The sequence below is a fragment of the Lagopus muta genome, chromosome 3 (assembly GCF_023343835.1).
Source record: "Lagopus muta isolate bLagMut1 chromosome 3, bLagMut1 primary, whole genome shotgun sequence".
In the NCBI taxonomy this organism is placed as follows: domain Eukaryota; kingdom Metazoa; phylum Chordata; class Aves; order Galliformes; family Phasianidae; genus Lagopus; species Lagopus muta.
In genome coordinates, this window is record NC_064435.1 from 21,448,052 (window position 1) to 21,469,832 (window position 21,781).

The 21,781-nt window shown below is 35.1% G+C and overlaps 1 protein-coding gene across 6 annotated transcripts in view; it reads right to left on the reverse strand.

Moving 5' to 3' along the window:
• The window catches only part of VPS13B (vacuolar protein sorting 13 homolog B), a 418,623-nt gene that overhangs the window by 186,832 nt on the left and 210,010 nt on the right, over positions 1-21,781 (reverse strand). For all 6 annotated transcript variants that reach the window (XM_048940337.1, XM_048940340.1, XM_048940338.1 and 3 more), the window contains 3 exons: positions 16,964-17,198; positions 9,339-9,559; positions 3,908-4,114 (listed from right to left, as the gene is read on the reverse strand). In XM_048940337.1, coding sequence (XP_048796294.1) covers positions 3,908-4,114; positions 9,339-9,559; positions 16,964-17,198 — 663 coding nt within the window. The remainder of the gene's footprint in view (positions 1-3,907; positions 4,115-9,338; positions 9,560-16,963; positions 17,199-21,781) is intronic.

The following is a 21,781-nucleotide window of genomic DNA, read 5'->3' on the forward strand; positions in this document are numbered from 1 at the left end:
AAAAATGATTAACTGTTTCCATCCCTCCAGTACTTAAGCCTCGATGATGCGTCTCTTCCTACCACCACCCAGAGTAAAATTCAGTGAGTTACGTAGCTTTATCCATGTAGGAGCATGGTATTCACTATCAACCTGTCAGCATGGAAAAAATTACACACAGCTTGAGATATAAATCATCCGCAGACCATATAAACAAATTACTTCTTTTGCTGTTTAATACAAATAGTAGTGAGAGTTAATTTTCTTCTTATTCATCTATAGCAAATCTGTTGCAGTTGAAAGAAATTTAAAAAAAAAAGTGTTTCCCAAAGAACAAAGTAACATTAATCATAAAACCTCCAATGTTCAAAAAACATAACACTTATCGTAGCAAAGTGTTTTTGTTAGTCAGATACCAAGGTTTCAAAATAAAAAAGTGTAGGAGTATAAAAACAAAGTGCAAACTGATAAATAAAACATGAAAAAGATTTCCCCGACTCTTGGAGAATGTCCCTAAGTCAGACCTGTAAAATACATATTAATTATGCCATATGCTTCATCGCTGTTATGTGGCTATAAAGTAACGTAGCTGCAAGCTGCAGCTTTGAGTGATGTACTCCATTTTTATATTTTACTCCCTCCATTCTCTCTATGGAAAATATTTTTGTTACAGTAGTCTGAAAACAAGTTATAATTTACAAATACAGGGTTGTATCTATTAATTGAAACAACACAGACCTAACTTCCTTTCCACACTACTAATAAGTACAAGCCAAAATAAAGTGCCTTTAAATTTCTAACAACCAAAATACGCCTCTATCAGTAAGGAATACTGGAATTTTAAAGAATACAAAGAGAACAGATCATATTTTCCATACTGGTCTGCATAGTACTTGAAGTACTGAAGAGGACTACGTACTCTCTATGATGCATATGGCAGACTGTGTACATTTGAAAATAAATTCACATATAAGTCCATTCATATTATGACTAAGGCTTACAGCAAAACAAAGCATTCCAGAGTACAGCTGAAGACAGCAGAAGTGACCAGGCTGTCATCTTTTTATTCTACCCTCACTGAAGAAAGAACTCAGATTTCCTGATTACACTACATAAAAGAAAGTATGGTGATTATAAGTAAGCTTGCATAAGGAAAGAAGGAAACTAAGTGACTAACAAACAAGCAAAAACAACAAGGGAAAACATTAGCTAAGTTTCAAATACACATATTTTTCACTTCTCAACAATCCTTATCTCAAGGAACCAAACACGAGCAATGGCACTAATTAAAATCTTAACGGTACTTTTATACTAGGAAACACGTAATAGGTTCAGAAACAGCCATCAGCCACAGAAGAAAATGTATTGTAGAAATACTGCCAATTACACTACCCATTATTTAATTTATATTGTCTAAAGGAGTGAGAACAGAACAGTGAGAAGACAGTGTGGTTCCTTTCATTACTTCTTGCCAGTTGCCCAAGTATGTTTCTCCTTCCTCTTTCTGGACTGCCTTCCTGCCCCAGCCACAGACAAAGCACCTTGGGCTGAGGGCTCTGAATGGAGATGATGGACATGAGCTCTATTCCTATGTCAGTCTTTCAGCCATATGAACAGTGTGGATTCAAGCAAAGTTTTTCTCCTGTTTGTATCTTTTTTTCTGCCATGTGTTTTAATCAAGTTCCCATTCTAAGAAGATGGAGATCGTAATCACAGCTTCAGAGTAGAAAAGACTGAAAACAAATCTTAGTTTGTTAGCTAATTCACAAACTTAATTCATATCAGGAGAAGATCTATTTAGCTAGAATATAATATTTGTTGAGAAAAGGAAGAAAATGAAATATGTGATGAACAATATTTTGCAAGTAGAAGAAAATGAATGCTGAACTAAAACTCATACTGTCAAAACAATCTTGGTAACATATGGGTTAAAACAACTACTGAATCAGTATCAACGAATGCTCTAAGTACAGCATGTCCTCTAAATGCCTCTGTCTATATAGAGTCAAAACCAAATCATTATTTATAAAGCTGGTGGTTTCTGATTTTAATGAGGAAGGAATTTTGGTGGGTAAAAAAAAATACTATCTTTGCAGCCATATTTTTTTCCTACTACTGCTGCTTACCTTCAATTTTTTTTTTATATGTGACAAGACTTTTTCACTATAGAGATCATAGGAATACACCAAAACATAGGCAAGCCAAATAATTCAGAAATGAGTATTTTAGTGAAATGTCATTAGAACTGAAGCTCTAGCTTTAACACCTTTTAGTGAATTACTTGTATGTGTGTGCACATCATGCTTATGTTAAAGTAAGCACTAGAAATCACCATTTCATTCTCTCCAAAACCTGGAATTACTACAAGCCACTCACAGTGTTAAAGAAATCTTGGCCAAATGTTGTTGAACTATAATTGCAGAGAGCATTCAAATTGCCAGGCATCTGCCTGTGTCCTGGAACTACAAGGAATTCCCAAATCACTGTGTTTATTCCTAAGAACGAAACTAGTCTCAGAAATCTACCCGCCTTCAGAAGTTTCCCAGCAATTCAAGGTCAGGTTGGAGGGGCTCTGAGCAACCTGATCTAGCTGTAGGTGTTCCTGTTCACTGCAGGGAGTCAAACCAGATGACCTTTAGGGGTCCCTTCCAACTCAAACAATTCTGATTCTTAGAGCTTTATGTTAAGAATTAAGCATTGCATACATTTAATAAACTATTGACATATCTTCAACTCATCTCATGAATTTACAGGTCTATGCCAGAGCCATTTAAGACTGACAGAAGGCACTAAGAAAATCACATATATTTGGCCTGCTCACTTACACAGCCTCCTGGGACCGCCCATCCTAATGCATCATCTAGCTGATGAGCTCATGATAGTCATGGATTAAGTTTAACATTGTATTAGCCTTCTTTCCTCCTTATGTGAAAGAAGCACAACTCCTCATAACTCAAAATAACATTTTACAGTCTTAGGCACACACAGATTTAGATCAGGTACCAGTTTGCTCCAGGCAGTTACGCAGTACTGCAAATTAAGGAAGCAGAAAGACATAAAAACGAACGGCCAATCTTTCTTATATTTGAAGCTGAATACCAGAATCCTCCTATAACAGAGTTCCAAATACACCCCTGAGACAAGGGAAACAGCAGAGCTCCAGAAGCAGCTCACATGTAGAAGATATCAATGCCTGGGTGAATCTGGTGTGAGTGGACTACTGGGTAACAAGCACTGCCAGCCCTGGGAATCTTCACATCCCCAGTGCCTCTCCTGGCTTGCCAACAACAGCTCTGCATCATCTCATGCTTTATCTCAACTGGCTTCAACACAACAGGCTGATTGTTACTGAGAATGAGACATGAGCAGTACACGTACCAAAGGTACTTCAAAAACACCAGTTACTGTTCTAAAAATTCTGGACTTCAAAAACACCCTATGCTTCTTGCCTGAAAACACAAACTGTAACTTTCTTCTAAGAGTTAATATTCCTTTTTTGCCAAGAGAAACAATTTAGACAAATAAAAAACATAGGTGTCTTAGTTTCAATTGGGATGGAATTGTTTTCTTTATAGTGGTATGATGATGTGTTTTGGTTGATAGCAATGTTGATAACATATCAATGTTTACAGTTGCTGCTAAGCAGTATTGTACAGAACCAATGCCATTCTCAGTGAGTCGCCCAAAGAACTGGGAGGGAATGGAAAAAGGACAGGAGCTGTGTGGTGCTCAGTCACCTGCCAGGTTAAAATACAATAGGAGAAACACTGGAATCATTCTTCTTCCACCAAATTGAGTTCACAAAGTGATTAGGGTAAAGCTATTTTCCATAAGGACACCGCTGCTCTATCTTGATGCTTTCCACTTGTACCTACTTCACATTTTGTAAATCACTATTCATGTGATGCATCTTTTTAAGAAAAGTTACCTCTGTAGTGGTGCCAATGTCAACTGATGGGCTGTATGTGCTGGTATCGGGTGGAACAGTACCAACACTACTTTTAACTGGAGAGCTAGGAGGTGCAGGTCCTGTCATGGTTTCAGTGTAAACAGAAGACTGGCAGAGAATTCCTCTCCTCTGAATTTTATTCCAAACTTTGCTTGTGATCTCAGCGAGTTCATAAAGAAGCTGCACCTGAAAGAAAAAAATAAAGGAAGCATTTCTTAATGAGCTAAAGAAAAATGATAGAAATCAAAGCCCTCTAACTGAGACTTAAAATGTAGTGGAATTTAAATGCTCAGAACTGCTCTAATAAGCATGTACATTACATATAAAATAATTAGCAGCATTTACAATATAGTGATTTTGATTTAAAAAAAAAAAAATCAGCTCTTTGTCTAATATTCCAGTCTGTAGTCCATAAAAACATAACCAATCTGGTCTTGTAAAACCTTTAGTAACAAATTTTAACAATTAAATATAAGCAATTTCTGGCATATTTCTTATGTGCAAAAAAGTATTCATTGAACTGGTATTAAAATGATGGTCCCATGCATCACATGAAACTGTTCTTTGTTTTAGGAAGAACATCCGCTATTAAACTTAATAGTCTCTTGGCGTATGTCCTTCCAATATTCAGAAAACATACTGTTTAACTTGCATACTGTTTGACTCTGTTCTAAGATATTTGTACAAGTTTTTGTAAATAAGAATTAATCGTGGAATTTCTATGACAACATACTGCAATATACTGTATAAAACAAGCTCAGGGAAAACTGCAGACAACATACAAGCAGATCCACAGCTGGATACCATACTCAACTTGCCATTATAAAAAATGGAAATTGTCATATTTTTAAGAACTTTAAGCCTCAGGACACATCTACTCTATGAAGCTGGCTTCTTATGTGGGCAGAACAGATGCAGAAAAACACTGCTGTCAATCTATATTTGATATAAAACAGCACTTGATTTTGTGCGTGAGAGTGTGTGATGAAGTCTCAGAGAACACGCTACAGTCCTTTCCTAGGAGGTTAAGTGCTGGCATTTTATAAAATCCTTTTTAGTTCATCTTGGATTTTCTTTTGAAGTTTCAAGGCTTACACTGAGCAGGTCATATACTCTTTTGACAGAATTTTTTCCCTAAAGGAGATAAACTTCTCAGTACTTATTTTGGTCTTCACACACGGTGCAATCTACAGACAATGAAGCTGCTGTTTCACTTACAACAGAAACTTCATTTAGCTTTTCTTTAAAAGGTTTAATGTCTCTAATGTTCTGATATGGCAATGGTAGCCATTAAATTATTAATTCAAATTTTCCAAGTTTTCTTGAGAGTCTTTTGTGTACCTCAGGAAGATCAACTAATAATGTCCATTTGATTGATTCAGTAATATAACATAAACTGGTGTTGACACTTCACTGGCAAAACAATCTCGAGAAAATTAATAGGATACAGACACAAATACAAATCATACATGTTTGCAGCCTCCTCTCCCTCACAATATTTATTGGTCAAGAGACCAAAGGATAACTTAAGCTGTGCTTCTCCAGTAGAAGCAGGGCTTTGAGAAATTTAATTATGCTACTGTTGCTAAAGTCCCAAAATAAAACAAAGGAAGAAATAATGCAACTTCTGTGTTTACATGCATGCTTGTTTACAGTCTGAAGAGGTTTGTCATCAGTTAATCCAACACTGAATAGTTTAGACCTTACTGGCATTGCAACAGCTACAATCATTAAAGCTAACAATTACTTAGGTTGTCAAAGAGATTTTTTTTTCTAATTTTTGAAGCCAGGATCCTTGCAGCCGTTCTAAAACAGCAGCTGTTTCAGACCCTGCCAGCAACCAATAAGCCTATTAATTAATATGAACCTAATGAACTTTATCACCTGAAATCAGATACAAAGTGACCAGTTCACAAAGAAGAAAAGCATACTTTAACAAAAAGCGGTGACTTTGATAGAGATATGTTAAAAAGAAAGAACTACAAAAACACCTCACTTCAAAACCTCCTTAAAATTAAAAAAATATATGAAATTTTTATGTAAATAATATTCAAAATCTTCAGATAAAGAGCTGAAGCTGTGTCTTTGATTAATTTTAATACACTTAGTTTTATCCAAGTGGCTGTTACTCATTGAAATGTATTTCTGCTAATCTTGTTGGTTACATTTACTCAAGTGAATTTTGATGTTTTGAAAATCCATTCATCATTGTATGAGATCTAATGTAAGTGTGAGGACTCTCTTCTTTAGAAGTATTTTGGAGCACAGCATTAAGTATATAAGTATGTTTAGAAATCCCTGTTCAGGAGAGGAAAAATTGTATCACAGACTCACAGAATCACAGAATCACAGAATTGTAGGGGTTGGAAGGGACCTCCAGAGATCATCGAGTCCAACCCCCCTGCCAAAGCAGGTTCCCTACAGCAGGTCGCACAGGTAGGCATCCAGGCAGGTCTTGAACATCTCCAGAGAAGGAGACTCCACCACCTCCCTGGGCAGCCTGTTCCAGTGCTCCGTCACCTCACTGTAAAGAAGTTCTTGTGCACATTTGTGCAGAACTTCCTATGCTGCAGTTTCTGGCCGTTTCCCCTTATCCTGTCTCCACTCACCACTGAAAAGAGTCCGGCCTCGCCATTCTGCCCCCCACACCTTAGATATTTATAGACCTGGATCATGTCCCCTCTCAGTCTCCTTTTCTCAAGGCTGAACAGACCCACTTCACTCAGCCTTTCCTCATAGGGGAGATGCTCCAGGCCCTTCACCATCTTCGTGGCCCTCTGCTGGACTCTTTCCAAGAGATCCCTGTCTTTTTTGTACTGGGGAGCCCAGAACTGGACGCAGTGCTCCAGATGATAGTATGATAAAAATAGGAATAACTCCGTCAATATTTGTTAAGAAAAGTTTCCCTCTCTCACTGCTTCCAACCCCTTTGCAGCAAAACCACACATAACTCAATAAGACCCCACTGGCTACTTGGCAAAATCTGTGAACTTCAGTATGTTACAGCATTTCATTCTTAAAACATGTTACTATAAAATTGAGAGCAGTACAGCAAAAGGCAACATCTTGACAATTTTGCACACTGAAAATGTTGACTTTGCAGCAATGTGACCATCAGAACACGGTCTGTTCACATTAAATCATAGTAGTTGTACAGTAAAGTACTTCACCTTTGCTACTGCTTAACAAATTCACCAAGTATCACCTAATTTAAAGCTGTCGTTTGCAGAGAAAATACAGCTTGACATTCTAAAGAATCAAATTTCATAGTTACTCTAAGGTGAATTTATAAATATAAAATGCTGTTTATGTGAATGTATTTTCCATTTTCTGTTCTTGGTTATCTGCTTAAAAAAGATTGACTTTCCTTCTCCTGATGCATAAGTAAAACAAGGATAGAAGGACCGCTCAAAGACCTTCACTAAACTCAATTTGCCCACACCTTTTTGGTCATTATAAAACTTCAGTTAATGAATAACATTCTAGTGTACAAAAACATCATTTAAGACAACAATATTTGGTCTATTTGGTCTGATACTCCGGTGTACAGCATTTTAACACGTCACTAAATGCATGATCTTATGATTTACATGAAACTTACAATTTATGTTCTTAGAGCAAAAGTTTTCCTAGAGTTTACAATACAAATTATTTGATCACACTATAGAATACTTGAAAATGTGTTTTCCTTATTCTGTTTTCCTTCTAATGAGCGATTCAAATTCAGATAAGGCTTCAATTTAGAACAACGCCATTCAACTCATAAATTTAATACAAATAATGTAATCTGCATATTCACTACAAGTAAGAATTTTAGAGAATTAAAAGAAATCAGGGCTGATCAGACAATTTGCTGGAATTCCACTGAGAGCACACCAATCAAACGCAGAAAATCACTTTGCTTTACAAACATCTCAAAATATTTACAAATCTGTATAGTTGCAATATCCCAATGAAAACTGCATAGTTTGGATAGTATAGAATGAGACAGATTTTCACAGTATATGAAATTCCTGCATGTTAATTCATTAAACATTATGAAAATACTACAAAGTTACAAAGTAAAGCTTCAAGAAGTCTTGCAATATAAGAAGTATAATTGTCAGCAAAACCATAATTCTGTCCTTTATTTCCACATTTGTAACATAGTGACAACCTTTAATATGTGCAAACACACCTGTCAAACATATTTACAAGCTTGAGTAGACCTTGTTTAGGCTGTTCAGTTTCAAAATTTAATTTGTCATGTCCAGCGAGCAATCTCACTCTATCCAACCCTTTTACTAGTGAATATGAACTCATCTATTAGAGAAGACAGTGGCATATAGCAAGTGAGTCAGAAGTAAGTTGGATGAAAGTCAGTGAATGCAGTAGGGGACCACACATTGAGGATAAAATTAATGTGTACTTTAAAACACTTGCTTCATTCATAGAACACAGAACGAAGAAAAGGAAAAATAGCATGTGACTGGGGAGCATATTGTAATAAGTACACCCAAGAGACGACATTAAAAATACACCAGCGATCACACTTTCAGCACTCTCATACTTAGGCCATAGGCCCACAAATCTTTATAAACACAATGTTCTGTGTATCAGATAAAAAATGATACTTTGTGTTCTTCTCCCTTCTTTCTATTAAATAAACTTACCATATTGTCCACGATGTCCTCTGAAAAATCTAACGGGTAACATTAAATCTAATGGACAGACAGCATGTGAATGTGGAGCTCTACTCAGACCTAAACATACTTGCCATTTCCATGAACAACAGAATTATTTGCAACACCACTGTTGTTCAAACTTTGCAACTGTCACAAAAGCATTATTCAATTTGCTGTAAAGAACACCCAAAATTTAGCATAATTTATTATTTGATTACAGTAAACTTGATCCAACTCAGTAAAGTACAGGGTGCACTTTCTGAAAGTACAACAATCTCTTCTAATAAGCATATCAGGTCTAAACTTATTTTCACACGTTCATATTTTTTCCATACCAAAGGAAAAAACTGCTTCCCTAAGAACATTTTATGTTCAAAGAAGTGCTCTCTCCATGAGAATATGACGAAAAAAATTACATTAAACCATTTCAATATAAGAATCCACAGTGACAGCAAAAAAGCACTGTAGCATTTAATGGTACATCTGCAATTCATTTAATTCCATCAGCCAAAAGATGCATTTATACTGTAGCTATTACATTTTGGGAAGAGTTTGAATTAAAACAAAACTTGAGAGAGCTTCAAAGCAAATCTTAATCTAAGCACCTTGATTTGATGGCACAGTTTAAAAAAAAAAAAAAAAAAAAAAAAAAAAAGAGAGGGAATCTCTTCCTGAAAGCGCAGAAGAATTGTACTTAAATCAAGTTATTTTAAATTTCTCTTCATAAATCAATTAAATGTACCAACCTGGGGGTTTGAGCATTTTATTTCAAGGGACTCCAGGTCAACGTGAAGGCAGACGACAAATGAGTGCCTGGATTCTGGCCCCGAAGCAAGCAGTTTCTGTGATGTAACAGCTAAAGTAGAAGTACAGCCCATTGGTTCCACTAAATTAAGAGTCATCTGTTGTCCAAGAAGAGTATACATACTGAAATGATGCAGACTTATGGTCCACGGAAAAGCATCACCTAATGATGACAAAGAAGGGAAAACAGTTAAAATTGTCATCATAAATAATAGAAAACTTTTCTTAAAACTCGGTAAAGGCCTTATCCTTAACCTACTTAGAAGTCAGCAATTGCTGTCAAAGAACATCAAATTAGCCCTGAACCATCAAAAGCACAATTCAACCACTAATTCTATTCCACACCTTAAAGTCTAACAGGAGCTATATAACTGTTTGAAAATTAAATAGTGTGGGTTTTAACTGCAACCTGTGAACAAGAATGTTCAGCAGTCCTTAAAGAATGTACACTGTTTTATTTTTCCTTAAACTCAGGAGCTTTCTGAAACCACTCTTCACTTATTTCAGTATATGGGGAAGCAGAAGCAGTTCCTTACATTATTCTTCAGCTTATATATGCTTTTCTTCTGAAAATTCACAGCTCGCATCTCAACAGAGAGGTGCCATAGGGTTGTGCTAACCAAAGAATATCCCAGTGCACAGCTCAGCACATGAGACTTGGATCACATCTGTCCAGCACTGACTAGATTAACCCAGTATGGCTGGAAAACAAAGCAGCAACAGATGAACCTAGTTGTTATAATCACTGCTGCTTTCAGCTTTCAGTAATACCTTTGGGGTGACAATTTCTAATTTGCATTAGATGCAAAGGAAATCAGGAGGACAGTGTCTGCATAGGCTTTAGTAAAGCCTTTGATGCTGTATCTTCTACAGCATTTAGGGTTAGGTTAGGGGTTGGACTCGATGATCTCTGGAGGTCCCTTCCAACCCCTACAATTCTGTGTGTGTGTGTGTGTGAGACTACCTAGGCCACGAGGCAACAAAAGATGTGGTTAATTCTCATTTCACGTGAAACCACAGATACAGGCTTTTGCTATTTAGAAATACGAGCATAACAATTATTTTAGATCTTTTTTTTCCTCTACATAAACTTTCCAGTCATCAGACTTTCTGCTGAGGAATTTGGGCTCTTTTGACCCCACTTGAATGAGAGTTGATACCCAGCTTGTGAACCTTCAATAGGAAGTCAGTTTTGAAAATCAGAACAAGAGATTGTATATAAATGCACATTTACACTGGTTGTCATAGAATAATAAATAAATTGGAATATCTAAGCATCTCATCTGTGTATCTCATCCTAAGAAAACTGAAAACTTCAGTAGTTTATTTTGAAGCTATGACATACTGAAGAATTCAGTTTAGCCAAAGGAACTTGAAAACATTTTGGAAATGTTTCAGATTATAAATTTAAAAGTAGCTAGTAATCTGTATTTTTTCCAAATTCCGTCAGCCAAGAATTACAAAATATTAATTGTAATAGAAAAAAATTCAAATGCAAAGGCAACTCTAATGACATGTTTCTGACTATGACACATAACCTTTGTATTTCTTTGTGACCATTACAGTGGTCACATCACATTGGCTATATCTCACGGATTAAAAAGGATCTCCAAAGAGGGATGTTAACTATTTCACACAGTATACAGTGTCTACCTTAAAAGAAAAACACAAAGCAAATTTTATCAGATGTACATAAAACACATTATGATGAACAAACACTATAGCAAATACAACATATTTACACCTATAAAATCCCCCCTTATTTTCATCAATTATCTTTCTCAGTTCCATACGCAGTGTGACATTCTATAATACTAGAGCTGTTCCTCTGACAAAATACTTGTTTTGTGGTTCTACTTGAGTTTGTTTATCTGTTAAAAAGAAATGATAGTTACTTACATGGATTCATTTTGTAGGTTGCTTTTATGAAACTACTTTAGCAATTTAAAGTGTTAAACGTTAAGAGCAACACTGTTTAGAGGTTTTACTTCAAAGCTCATTTCTTAGTAGGAATGAAGAGCCAGTGCTGCACTTCGTAGATGTTTTCTCTGCCTGTCTAATCTTCCTTTCCATGTAAACTACTGTTTTGCCATCTAATTGCTGTGATTCATTTAGGCTGAAAAATTGTAGGTAAAACTTACATTACCTTCAGTGGAGCCAGAGCTCACCCAGTTCTTAACAGTAAGAACATATACATGAAAGACTCCCAGCATAGTTCAAGGTTCTGGTTAGTTCTTCATCTACAGCTTGAATACATCCTTATTCTTAATTTCTCCAAAGACGACAACTGATTTGAAAAACTTGAAAAGGTGTTCACTAACATACTTCAACTGTTTTGATAACATATCAAATTTATAAATACTACTTTAAGACTCCTGTTCTACTAAGAGAACTACTTTTGCAATATATGTGATATAAAGTTTTTGCTATGTGCAAGGATTTTCACTGGCAACTATTTAATGTACTTACTTAGCTAGGTGTAATGCTCATTATGTCTTGTGATATGCATGAGATACAATATTCATAAATGTATGTAGGTTACTCTGAAAGTAATGCCTCCTATTTATTTCTATGGAAACTAAAATAGATCCAAAGGGCATAATAACACTGTTTGATAGAAAAAAATCTCAGCTACAAAACACTGTTTCAACACATTCAGCAGCATTAGCTGATAAGCTGATGGAGATGTTCTTCATTTTGTCATGTGACAGTTGTGCATGGCCATCCAGAACACAGCTTGTCTCTCATGTCACTGTCACCGCTGCTGAAATGCACCACCCACTGCCAACCTGTGCTCACATCCACTGTTTGGTAAACATTCCATAACATTCAGGAAGTGTCAATGAATGTCAGTGGGTGCAACTTTTTTCTGCATGGAGGAATTCAGCGGCACACCTTTGCTTCACATACGCCTTCATGTCAGGTACCATTTCGTCAGATTGCCCCTCTGTTGCCATCTGTCACACAGCAACAACACGTAACAGAATATCTGTGGGAAGGTTCAACTCTACTGCCATTCCACCAACATCTGCCTCTGACACCGTGGGCTGACATAACAAAGTAGGAGACATTACTTTCAGAGCAACCCTTGTACTCAACTACTAACGATTTTATTATATGTTTTCCCTCACTTTTATATGACACTTCTCTTTATTTTAAAAACCATATTGCAGAAGTGGCAATTGTACACAACACAGTGTATATAATGTTGACAGCTGTACAAAAGATAAATTGCTTGTTTAAAGTTAATAATGGTAGTAGAGAGACCACAAAAGTAAATATGTTCTGGGTCTATTCACATACTCGCTAAAGGTATCCTTTGGAATCTTTAGAAAGTATCTTCATTCCTCTCTCTCCAGCTCTCTTTCTTTATCCGCAATGAAGTATTCACAGGGATTTCTAATACACTTACGTTTGCAAGCAACATGCAATGTTTGAATAACAAAAGGATATAGCAATCATCACTTTTTAGTTTAGTATTGTATTTACTCTTCTTACTCCCGGCCATGCAATAAGAGAGCAGATTTATATGACTGCATATATTAGTTGCACACAGTTGAAAGCACTGAGAGCTTTGACCAAGCTCAGAGCTAACTTCAGCAGATGAAACTTAGTTCCACAGACTTCAAACGAAAGCACAAACACACACGCTTCACCAGCTTAAGTCCAGCTATTTGAGATCTCACACATATGAAGACAGTATTAACAAGTTGTTTAAGTAGAGCTTCACTGCTATCCAGATACTGAAGAACTCCACTAAAATGTGAAAGCTAATTTTAGAAAGTTATTACCCATAAGAGATAACTTGTTTGTTTGTTTGAGATGTTGACATTGAGTATAAACTGAAATAGCATTATTTGAATGTCAAAAAGTTTACTATTAAAAACAGGCCAAATATCTTTATTATATATTAATCTTATAACTTGCAGAAATTATTTTTCAGTTTTTACACTGAAGAACAGCATTATTTTAACCTACTGCAAGACAAGTTTTCTCAGAACAGCCAACATACTACTATTAACATTTACTTGCTTTTTTATTCATGTTGAAATCTTTATGCTTCTATTTTAGTGCGGTAGTTTATGACCAATAAACATCATTAAAATTAATTCACACACTGCTATTAGAAGTTCTAATTTTCTACTATGCTAAAAGATGCCGACATTCCGAGCTTAAACATATGCTAAAAACATCTGTGAAGTTATATAATTTGTATTTCAGAAACAAAAGCCATCTCTCAGGGACTGCCCTCATATTTAAATATTTGAAATACAGGGATTTCAACAACCATCAGTATGCTGCTATCCATATGACAATGTTAATGCAACACCTAGGAATTGCAGGATCAATTTTCAGGTATTTTGAACATCTTTTTTCTATATTTTATTTTACTGTATCTTACCTAAATTCAACTTTTTTTTTTTTTTTTTTTTTTAATAACAAAGACTGATTCAATAGATTCTACCAATCTGAATCTTGAAGGGAACATTTTACATGTGCCAGTTAAGGATTACAAAATAATAGGCTTTTTTTTTTTTTTTTTTTTTTTAATGAAGCACCATCAAAAATGAAACAGGCTGAAAAAAACAACAAACACTAACTGGTTTAAAAATCATGAGTAGAAGTCAGGAAAATATTCCAAATTAAAATAATTAAAATGAAAATTTCTACATGTAGGAAGACTTCATAGATGCAAAAAACGTACTCGTTATTACTCTGAAACTCAGTGCCATCAGCAAAGCTAACTTGATATTCCCTTCATGTATTCAATATCTTTTCTATCAGAACATTTTAAATATGATAGCAAAAAAATTCAGAAGACCACTTAGAGGCAACCTACAAAATACATAGAACTGTAAGTAGATGAAGTTAGATGCACACCAACATCCACAGAATGTTACAGCCCACTTCAATCACTTTCCTAAACACTTCAGTCTTGCTCTTAAATCTAAGTTTCTAACTACTCGATTTCTCCTTTCTAACTATCTTAATTTCTTCAGTGATACTACCTCACAGACAATAATTGGAACAAAAATTTTCTCATCACATTGACTTGAACTATAAAGGTATTACTTAATGTAAATTAAAATTTGTTGAACTTATAAAGTAACATTTATTCAGCAAAAATGCCACAGAAAATCTCATTCTTTGCATAGCTATATCCATTTCTAATCATATGCTACTTCGTATGACTGAGCTAAGCTAGGTTTCCAAATCAAAGTACTGCTATAATGTTCGTCTATTAAGTATCTTTACAAACTACAATTACTTGAGGACTGAAAACAAATGGAAAGACCCGGTTGTGGAACTTTTTTAAAGCTATTTTTACAATATGTTGACATCTCGAGGTCAGTAAGTCTTTGTGAGTAGGCTGTCATATCCCCACGACAGCATGACTATGCTCCCTTTTCCTCTTCTTTTAGTTTTTCATGTGAAAAGAAAAATGAATGAGTGAGTGCACTGCTTCCTTACAATTAACAATGCATCCTTGCAAACAAGTCTTTCGTATCTACTTTACAGAGGAATGATTCAAAAGTATCATTCAGGAAAAGCAAGGTTGAATAAATACCATTTCAGAGAAGTAGCGTTATTGCTAAAACATGTTACCACATCCCTTAAGTCCTGTTCAAAGACAGAATAGAAATTAAAGACTTTCCCAACGGAAGTCCATAAAGATTATTTTGCTCTGCATTGCAAGAAACAAAGAAAGTGGCTTATGAGATTTTTCAAATCTTTGCAACAGTCTCTTTAAGGGGGAGTTCTGGCACAGGAGAAGTCAACAGATCCATTAGAGAATCAAAAATATCAAGATTGTGAGAACTTCTGTTTGGCATTATTCCCAGAGCAGAAAGCCACACACAAATAAATTCCTTACCATAAGCTTTATCCCAACCAGGGAGATTCTTTTCTCTCACTAGGATCTTTCCCTTAAATCTGAGTTTGACAAAATTCAAGTGACTTCTTACTTTCATAAATGTTTTAAATTACATCATCAGCTTGAAACAAACAAAAGACTTTGGTTAAATTTATTTTTATCTTTTATCTGCCACTATTATCAGCAAATTAGATCATTTCTACTGAAAGTAAGTGATTAGGAAGAAAGACATATTACCCTTCTCTTTCTCTTTTTTTCCCCCGCTAGCAGCATTTTGCACACCTCTGATATGAATTTTGGAATTACAAAAGCTGAAGTTTTGTTTCTGTTGCTGAGTTCAGATAAAACATAGGAGGGAGGAAAAAAGTCCAGTGTAAGTGGAAGAACAAAAGGAAGAGGAAAATATATCCAAACAAATTTCAGATGCAGAAGTGGAGTAAACCTTGCATACGCTTCTGACTCAACTTTTTACAGCATATCCTTTATAACAATTTCTGTTTCTGCAACATGCAAGCACAAAACAGTAATTTTTACCAGAAAATGCTGTCACAAAAATGTAACTGCTGCATCTCCCTCTCTTCATCTTTTAACAAATACACAAGAGCAACTACTCTTTCAGAAAAATATATTACATAAATACAGTAATGAATTAACTGTGCAATGATACGTTCATGACTTTTTAAAACTTGGTTCTAAGGCTAGATATCATGGATGACATTAAAATATACCCAAATACCAAGACTCAAGACTGTCATGGATATTTGTTTTACCTATTTCCAATATACATTTTTTTATATGAATATAAGGAGAACAAGATTCAGATTAGTGTTCCTTCAGAATACTACTGCAAATCCATATGCCTTTACATCAATCTAAGCACTCAATTTCTTATACAACCACACTAAACATAACCATCTTCTTGTCACTTCCTAAGTCCTTTAAAGCTCATCCCACATATTTCTCTATCAATTGCACAATATTAGAAGTTGATTCAACCCTCACATAGGCACACAATGCGAACCTCTATCAAATACTAATTTTGCAAAAAAAGCATTATCAAACTTATTCTCATCTTCACACTATGCACAAGAGCAACCATCCATAAATATTCAAATAACCTTCTCAATTTTTTTCTTAACTCTACAAAAACCTTGCTACAGTGCATACAAACACAACTCACTACATGACAAGTTTATCACGATGACCAATAAAGTCTCATCAATCTGATAGACTACTTTAAGTATGAATTTCTTTTCTTGTCTCAGTTTGAATATTAGACTCAAGACACTTTTTTTCCCCGCAATAAAAGTGGTAGGAGATATTTTTCCCAACCTTCCTCCATTCTGTCCTGGAATTCACAATGCACTGCTCCAACATGTGAAAAACCAAGTGCTTCTGACTATGCAATAACCTGAATGGCAAAACCAACATAGGTAAAAATCGCTTTTCTAATATTTTTCTTGCTTCACCAAACACACAAAGCATATCACAGAACAACTGTCAACTCACCAATGAATTTCACTTTTTTTTTTTTATTTTAATCTTCATGAGGTGAAGACTGTCATTAGTATTCCTAGCCATCGATAATATATAACATACTGCTAAAAATCCACAACATTACAAGTTTTGAAAATAAATGAAGATAAAATTAACAAGTTTTTTTTTTTTTTTTTTTTTAATTTATTGCACTACCTTCTTCAAGGATGGGTCTCAGCACAACGAATGGGATCTCCTGCAGTGGTTCCATATGCTTGTGGCCAGCACTCATAATCTTTATCTGGGGCAAGCAGACCACAAGTGTGCCAGGCATAGTGGCCTGCCCATGGTACCAGCTTCGGACGGTCCCAGGAATGTCACCTGATACAATGGTACTTGGAGAAGGCAGGCTGTCATTTGGAAGGAATACACAACACGACTGCACTTCAAGCTGAAAAAACAAAGTCAAGAAAGATTTCTCAGAAATAGATTATCATTCATTTTGGTACAATATCTCAACCTACTCATCTATCACAAATAATTTTAAACGCTCTTTATTCTAAGTAGAATTAAGAGGAAAGATGACACAAAAGGTTTAAAAATACTATGTATTTGTAATAATGTTAAAACTAGCAATTACTCATTGGTTTATGGAATAAGTGGAAAGAAAAGAGTCAGCCTGGCCTGTAATTTCATCAAAAATGTGTTGCCATGCAAACTAAATTTACCTATCTTTCTTTTGACAGGAAGCATGACTGAACTAGAAAGTCCCGTTCTTCTGGCAGTACATCATCTTTTGTTAGCAAGAGTGGGTAATTCTGTTTCTAATTTGCAGTCAAGAATAAGGAGTAAGTACAAAAAGTTTAATTAGGCAAACTAGAAAATACATTAATGTTAGCATAAAACTAAGTTTAAAATAAATAGGTGTATAAAGAAAAAGATAAACGAATAAAGTTCAGCTTCTAAGTGCAATCAGAAGTAGCACACTTGATTTCATAAGAACTTACTGTTCTTTATTTACAAACAATGCTGTTACTCTGAAAAATTTGTGACCATTCTGTTATCTCTTTTTGATCTTCCAGCAACTAAACGAGTACAAATGTAGAACTGAGCTCATCACGATTTGTTAATTCTGAGGAAGTATAAGCTGCAGAGTGTTACAGTCTTGGCTTGTAGAAGCAGTATTCTGCACCTGGATATCAAATAGCCCAACAGCCTGCACACTTGAATGCTTTGTTAACCAAGCACAAACTACGATTCCTTCACTTCTTCACAATAGTTTGGAAAAGTGTAGCGTACAAAATATTGGATAGAAGATGTTATTTGTAATTGTGATAAAAGAACATTTGTTTGTGGTAAACTTATGTAACACCTCTCCAATTTGACATCATAGCTTAAAACTGATAACCAAGGTTTGTACGTCATTCCACCTTTCCTTATGGCTATTAATCCTTTGAGACTGCAATACTGATTTGTAATAGAACTGAAATTTTCAGCACCGTTAAGTACTTTGCCAGCCTTGTGAGAACACAGATATTCATCTTTATTTCAGCATATTTGTGCCCTTTTGCTTACACAAACTGACAAGAATTCACTGCAGAAAAATACAAGTAGAATTTTGCAAAAATAAATATATTGCTACATGAAGGCTGTGTTTGTTTCTCATTTTAGAACTGTTTGAGTTGTAAAATGAAGTTAATTACATCTTTGATAAGTAGTTTATTGATCCAAGGTTACAGAGCATACTTTATTTATACCAGATGAAAAGCAACAGTGTATTCTTACAGATGTAATAGATTTGGATTTTTTTTTTAATGGTAAATTAGTCGAGTCAATTTGCAAAGATTTTTACAGTGACACATCAGATCACTTTCTGGTCTATTAGTAATTTGTTGCAGGTCAAACCATTGTGGGATAATGATAAATAGATGACTAAATAAGTTATGATCAGTATAATTTTTGTTTTATCAGTCCACTTACTGAGAAAACAGTTTATAGTAGATCACCCATATATATATATATATATATATTTTTTTTTTTTCATGGTGACCAACATCAAATGCTGACTGCCTAAACAAACCATGCGGTTACATTAATTCAAAAATTCCATCAGCTTGGAGGGAAACAATACTTTATCACACTACTGGCAGCAGGATCTACAGTAGATGTTTTACAGAGTACTCTTGAGATCTAAGTACTCAGAGTTCTTACACTTATTTGCAGTTCAGTACAGCTTGGTTGACAAGTTCTTCAGACCATTTCTGTTTTATCGTACTTCACTACATCAAGAATACTGAAGTGAAATCACAATAGTTCCACCTGAAATCACAATAGTTCCACCCCTTTCAGATGCTTGAGGAAAATTTGCATATACACAGATGGATATTTTGGTATTCATTTTCAGATGACTGCACGGGAGTTGTAAACTATACCAAAATTCATGGCCTATGATGGCATTAAGCGCCAATCTGTAATATTACAGATTTACTTACAGACACAGTTTGCATATTTATGCTTCATTTTATATGAATAAATGTAATTTGCAAAACATTACTGCAGCATTTCAGAAGCCAGCACAATGAATATACGACAAAATGCCATATTTTAGGGCAAGTCATGCAATTATTGTAACTATATAAGAAATTATCAACTTGAACGCTCAAGGGCCTATTACGTGCAAATCTGAGCATTTGAATTGCACCTGCTGAACTTCTCAAAGGCAGGTTCTGCCTATACATCACTACCAACATCAGTGGTTTTTCTTTTTTGTCTGACAGAGTCTGGACACCTGATTAATAACAAGTTCCACTGTAGGAATGGAAGAGTGCACCTGAAAGGGTAGAATAAAACATCGGACAAAAAAACAGAACGTGTGCTACAGCTTGCTTCACCAATCAGAAAGTGCTTTAAAATATACGTTGCTTAAATATCTTAAAAGTAAACGACATCAATAGCATATATTTAAGCTATCATATAAATCTTTTTACACTTTTTAAATAACTGTTAAACTGTGTGTCTAAAATTGTGAATTTAATGTAAAATGTGACTGATTTATGTAGCGGAATATAAATCTGCAACAGTAAATCTTGCATTAATGTAAGGATCTGACAATCCAAGGGAAAGAAAATGAAGTAATCTGCCAGTAAGAAGTCCTGAAGCTGGGGGTCAGATCCTGTTCATGGAAACCATCTGGTTGGGACCCTCCAAGCCACACCAAACACAAATGATCTTTTAAAAAAATATCCTATTCATTAATGCTTCGCAGCTGTGCTGAGTGTTACTTCATTTTTCCATGGCAACATCCTTTCTGTTTCAAGGATCTTATTTCAGTTTTGGTAGCAACGTGTTCTTTTGCCAATACTGAACACATTCATGTGTTAAAGAGAAGGAATTATTACAAATTCTTGAAACAGTATCACCCTCTATTTTCATTTCTATTATGTCAAGGCCTACACACGCTAAGTAACGTACGCTAATGATAAACCTATGAAGCAGGCAGTATTTTCTCTTCTACTTTCAAAATGTTAACCAAAGCATATTGCTCTAAGCTTTTACTAATACATAAACCTCAAAAAGCATAATGACTTAAAGATCTCGGTTATATAAAAAGGAAAGTATTTAGTTACTGGAATAAATTGACTATTTTAGTTCATATTTTAAAAGAAGAAAGCATTGCTCTATAGAGAGAACTATGAAATACATACCCTGCAAAAGAATTAGGCTTTCATAACTGTGAAGTAGATGGAAGAGAGCAACCCGAACAAGTGACAGTCCACAGTTATGCAAAAGCACAACAAAGAGGGAAAGCTTACGCAAGAACCTCTGCAGCCTTTCACGATGGCGACACAACGAGATTAATTTCCCCAACCCATGTTTTATAGCCATTTAAACCAATTAGAGGTGTTGAAGATAACCTACTAGGTGACACTCATAAAGCTGTCTCCTCAAAAATGGCCCCTCTCCACACTAATCATCATCCATCATATTCTCTTGTCAGAAAGGCTGATGTCTTTTTCAGGGAGCTTCATAATTACTTCCAAAACTGTGAAGATCTACTGCTACATATCTCAGGTAGGTGTTATGCTTAGCCCCCAACATACAAATTTGTCCAACCCAACTTGACCATTTGGAGCTGAATCAGATAGCACTGTCCACTAGAATTTAAAAAGGTCAGAATTTCATGTTTTCAAATACAACAAAAAACAAAAGATGCAAAAGTAAAGTTGAGCACATAACTGTGAGAACTGAATGAGCAGGCTGCCTGTACACAGAAATGAATATAACAAGGATCCGCTACATTTTCTTAGACCTCTTGAAACACCGTCTTAGCACTATGAAGTATTCCTGCTTTTTCCCTAAGCAAGGTTCATTTAAATAAGCCTTTATTTAGTAATGAAGAATTTTATTTTTTTGACAGTTCTTTGTAAGTAACCATGTTAAGAAATCAACTCATCTCCTAACTGCTTAATATGAATAAAACTGGTCATAGCTGCCATTGTTATAAGTCACAAAGTCTCTACTGGACGCAAGAATAAAAAGAATGCTGTTCAAAGAGCTCTACTAAATCTCATCCTTAGAGTTATTACAGTCAATGTTTCACTTTGACTGAAATTTGTATAAGTTATGTGCCTCAAAGAAAATATTATTTTCAATAATTTCAGGAAACAGACTCATTTTTTCAAATAATTTCAGGGATATTTAAAGGCATGTGGAATAGCTGGCTACGTTTTATATGCAATAATTACACTCTTACTTAGCTGGCATTCATTACAAGATTAGTCATTAATTCATTTGCTTTTAATACAGATCCTTCATTTTTCTCACTGGAATCCAGTATTTGCAACCAATTAAAAATAATTGTGTTTATACGGCTTCACAATTCTAGCAACTATTAGTTTGAAGAACACGTGAAAAGTGAGTATTAATCTCCTACACGGTGTAACTGCCAAGAAGACTTCAAGGCTGCATATAAAATCCTACAACAACTAAATAATAAAAGCAACTTTCTACAGTAAAGTACGAAAGTCTTTTCAC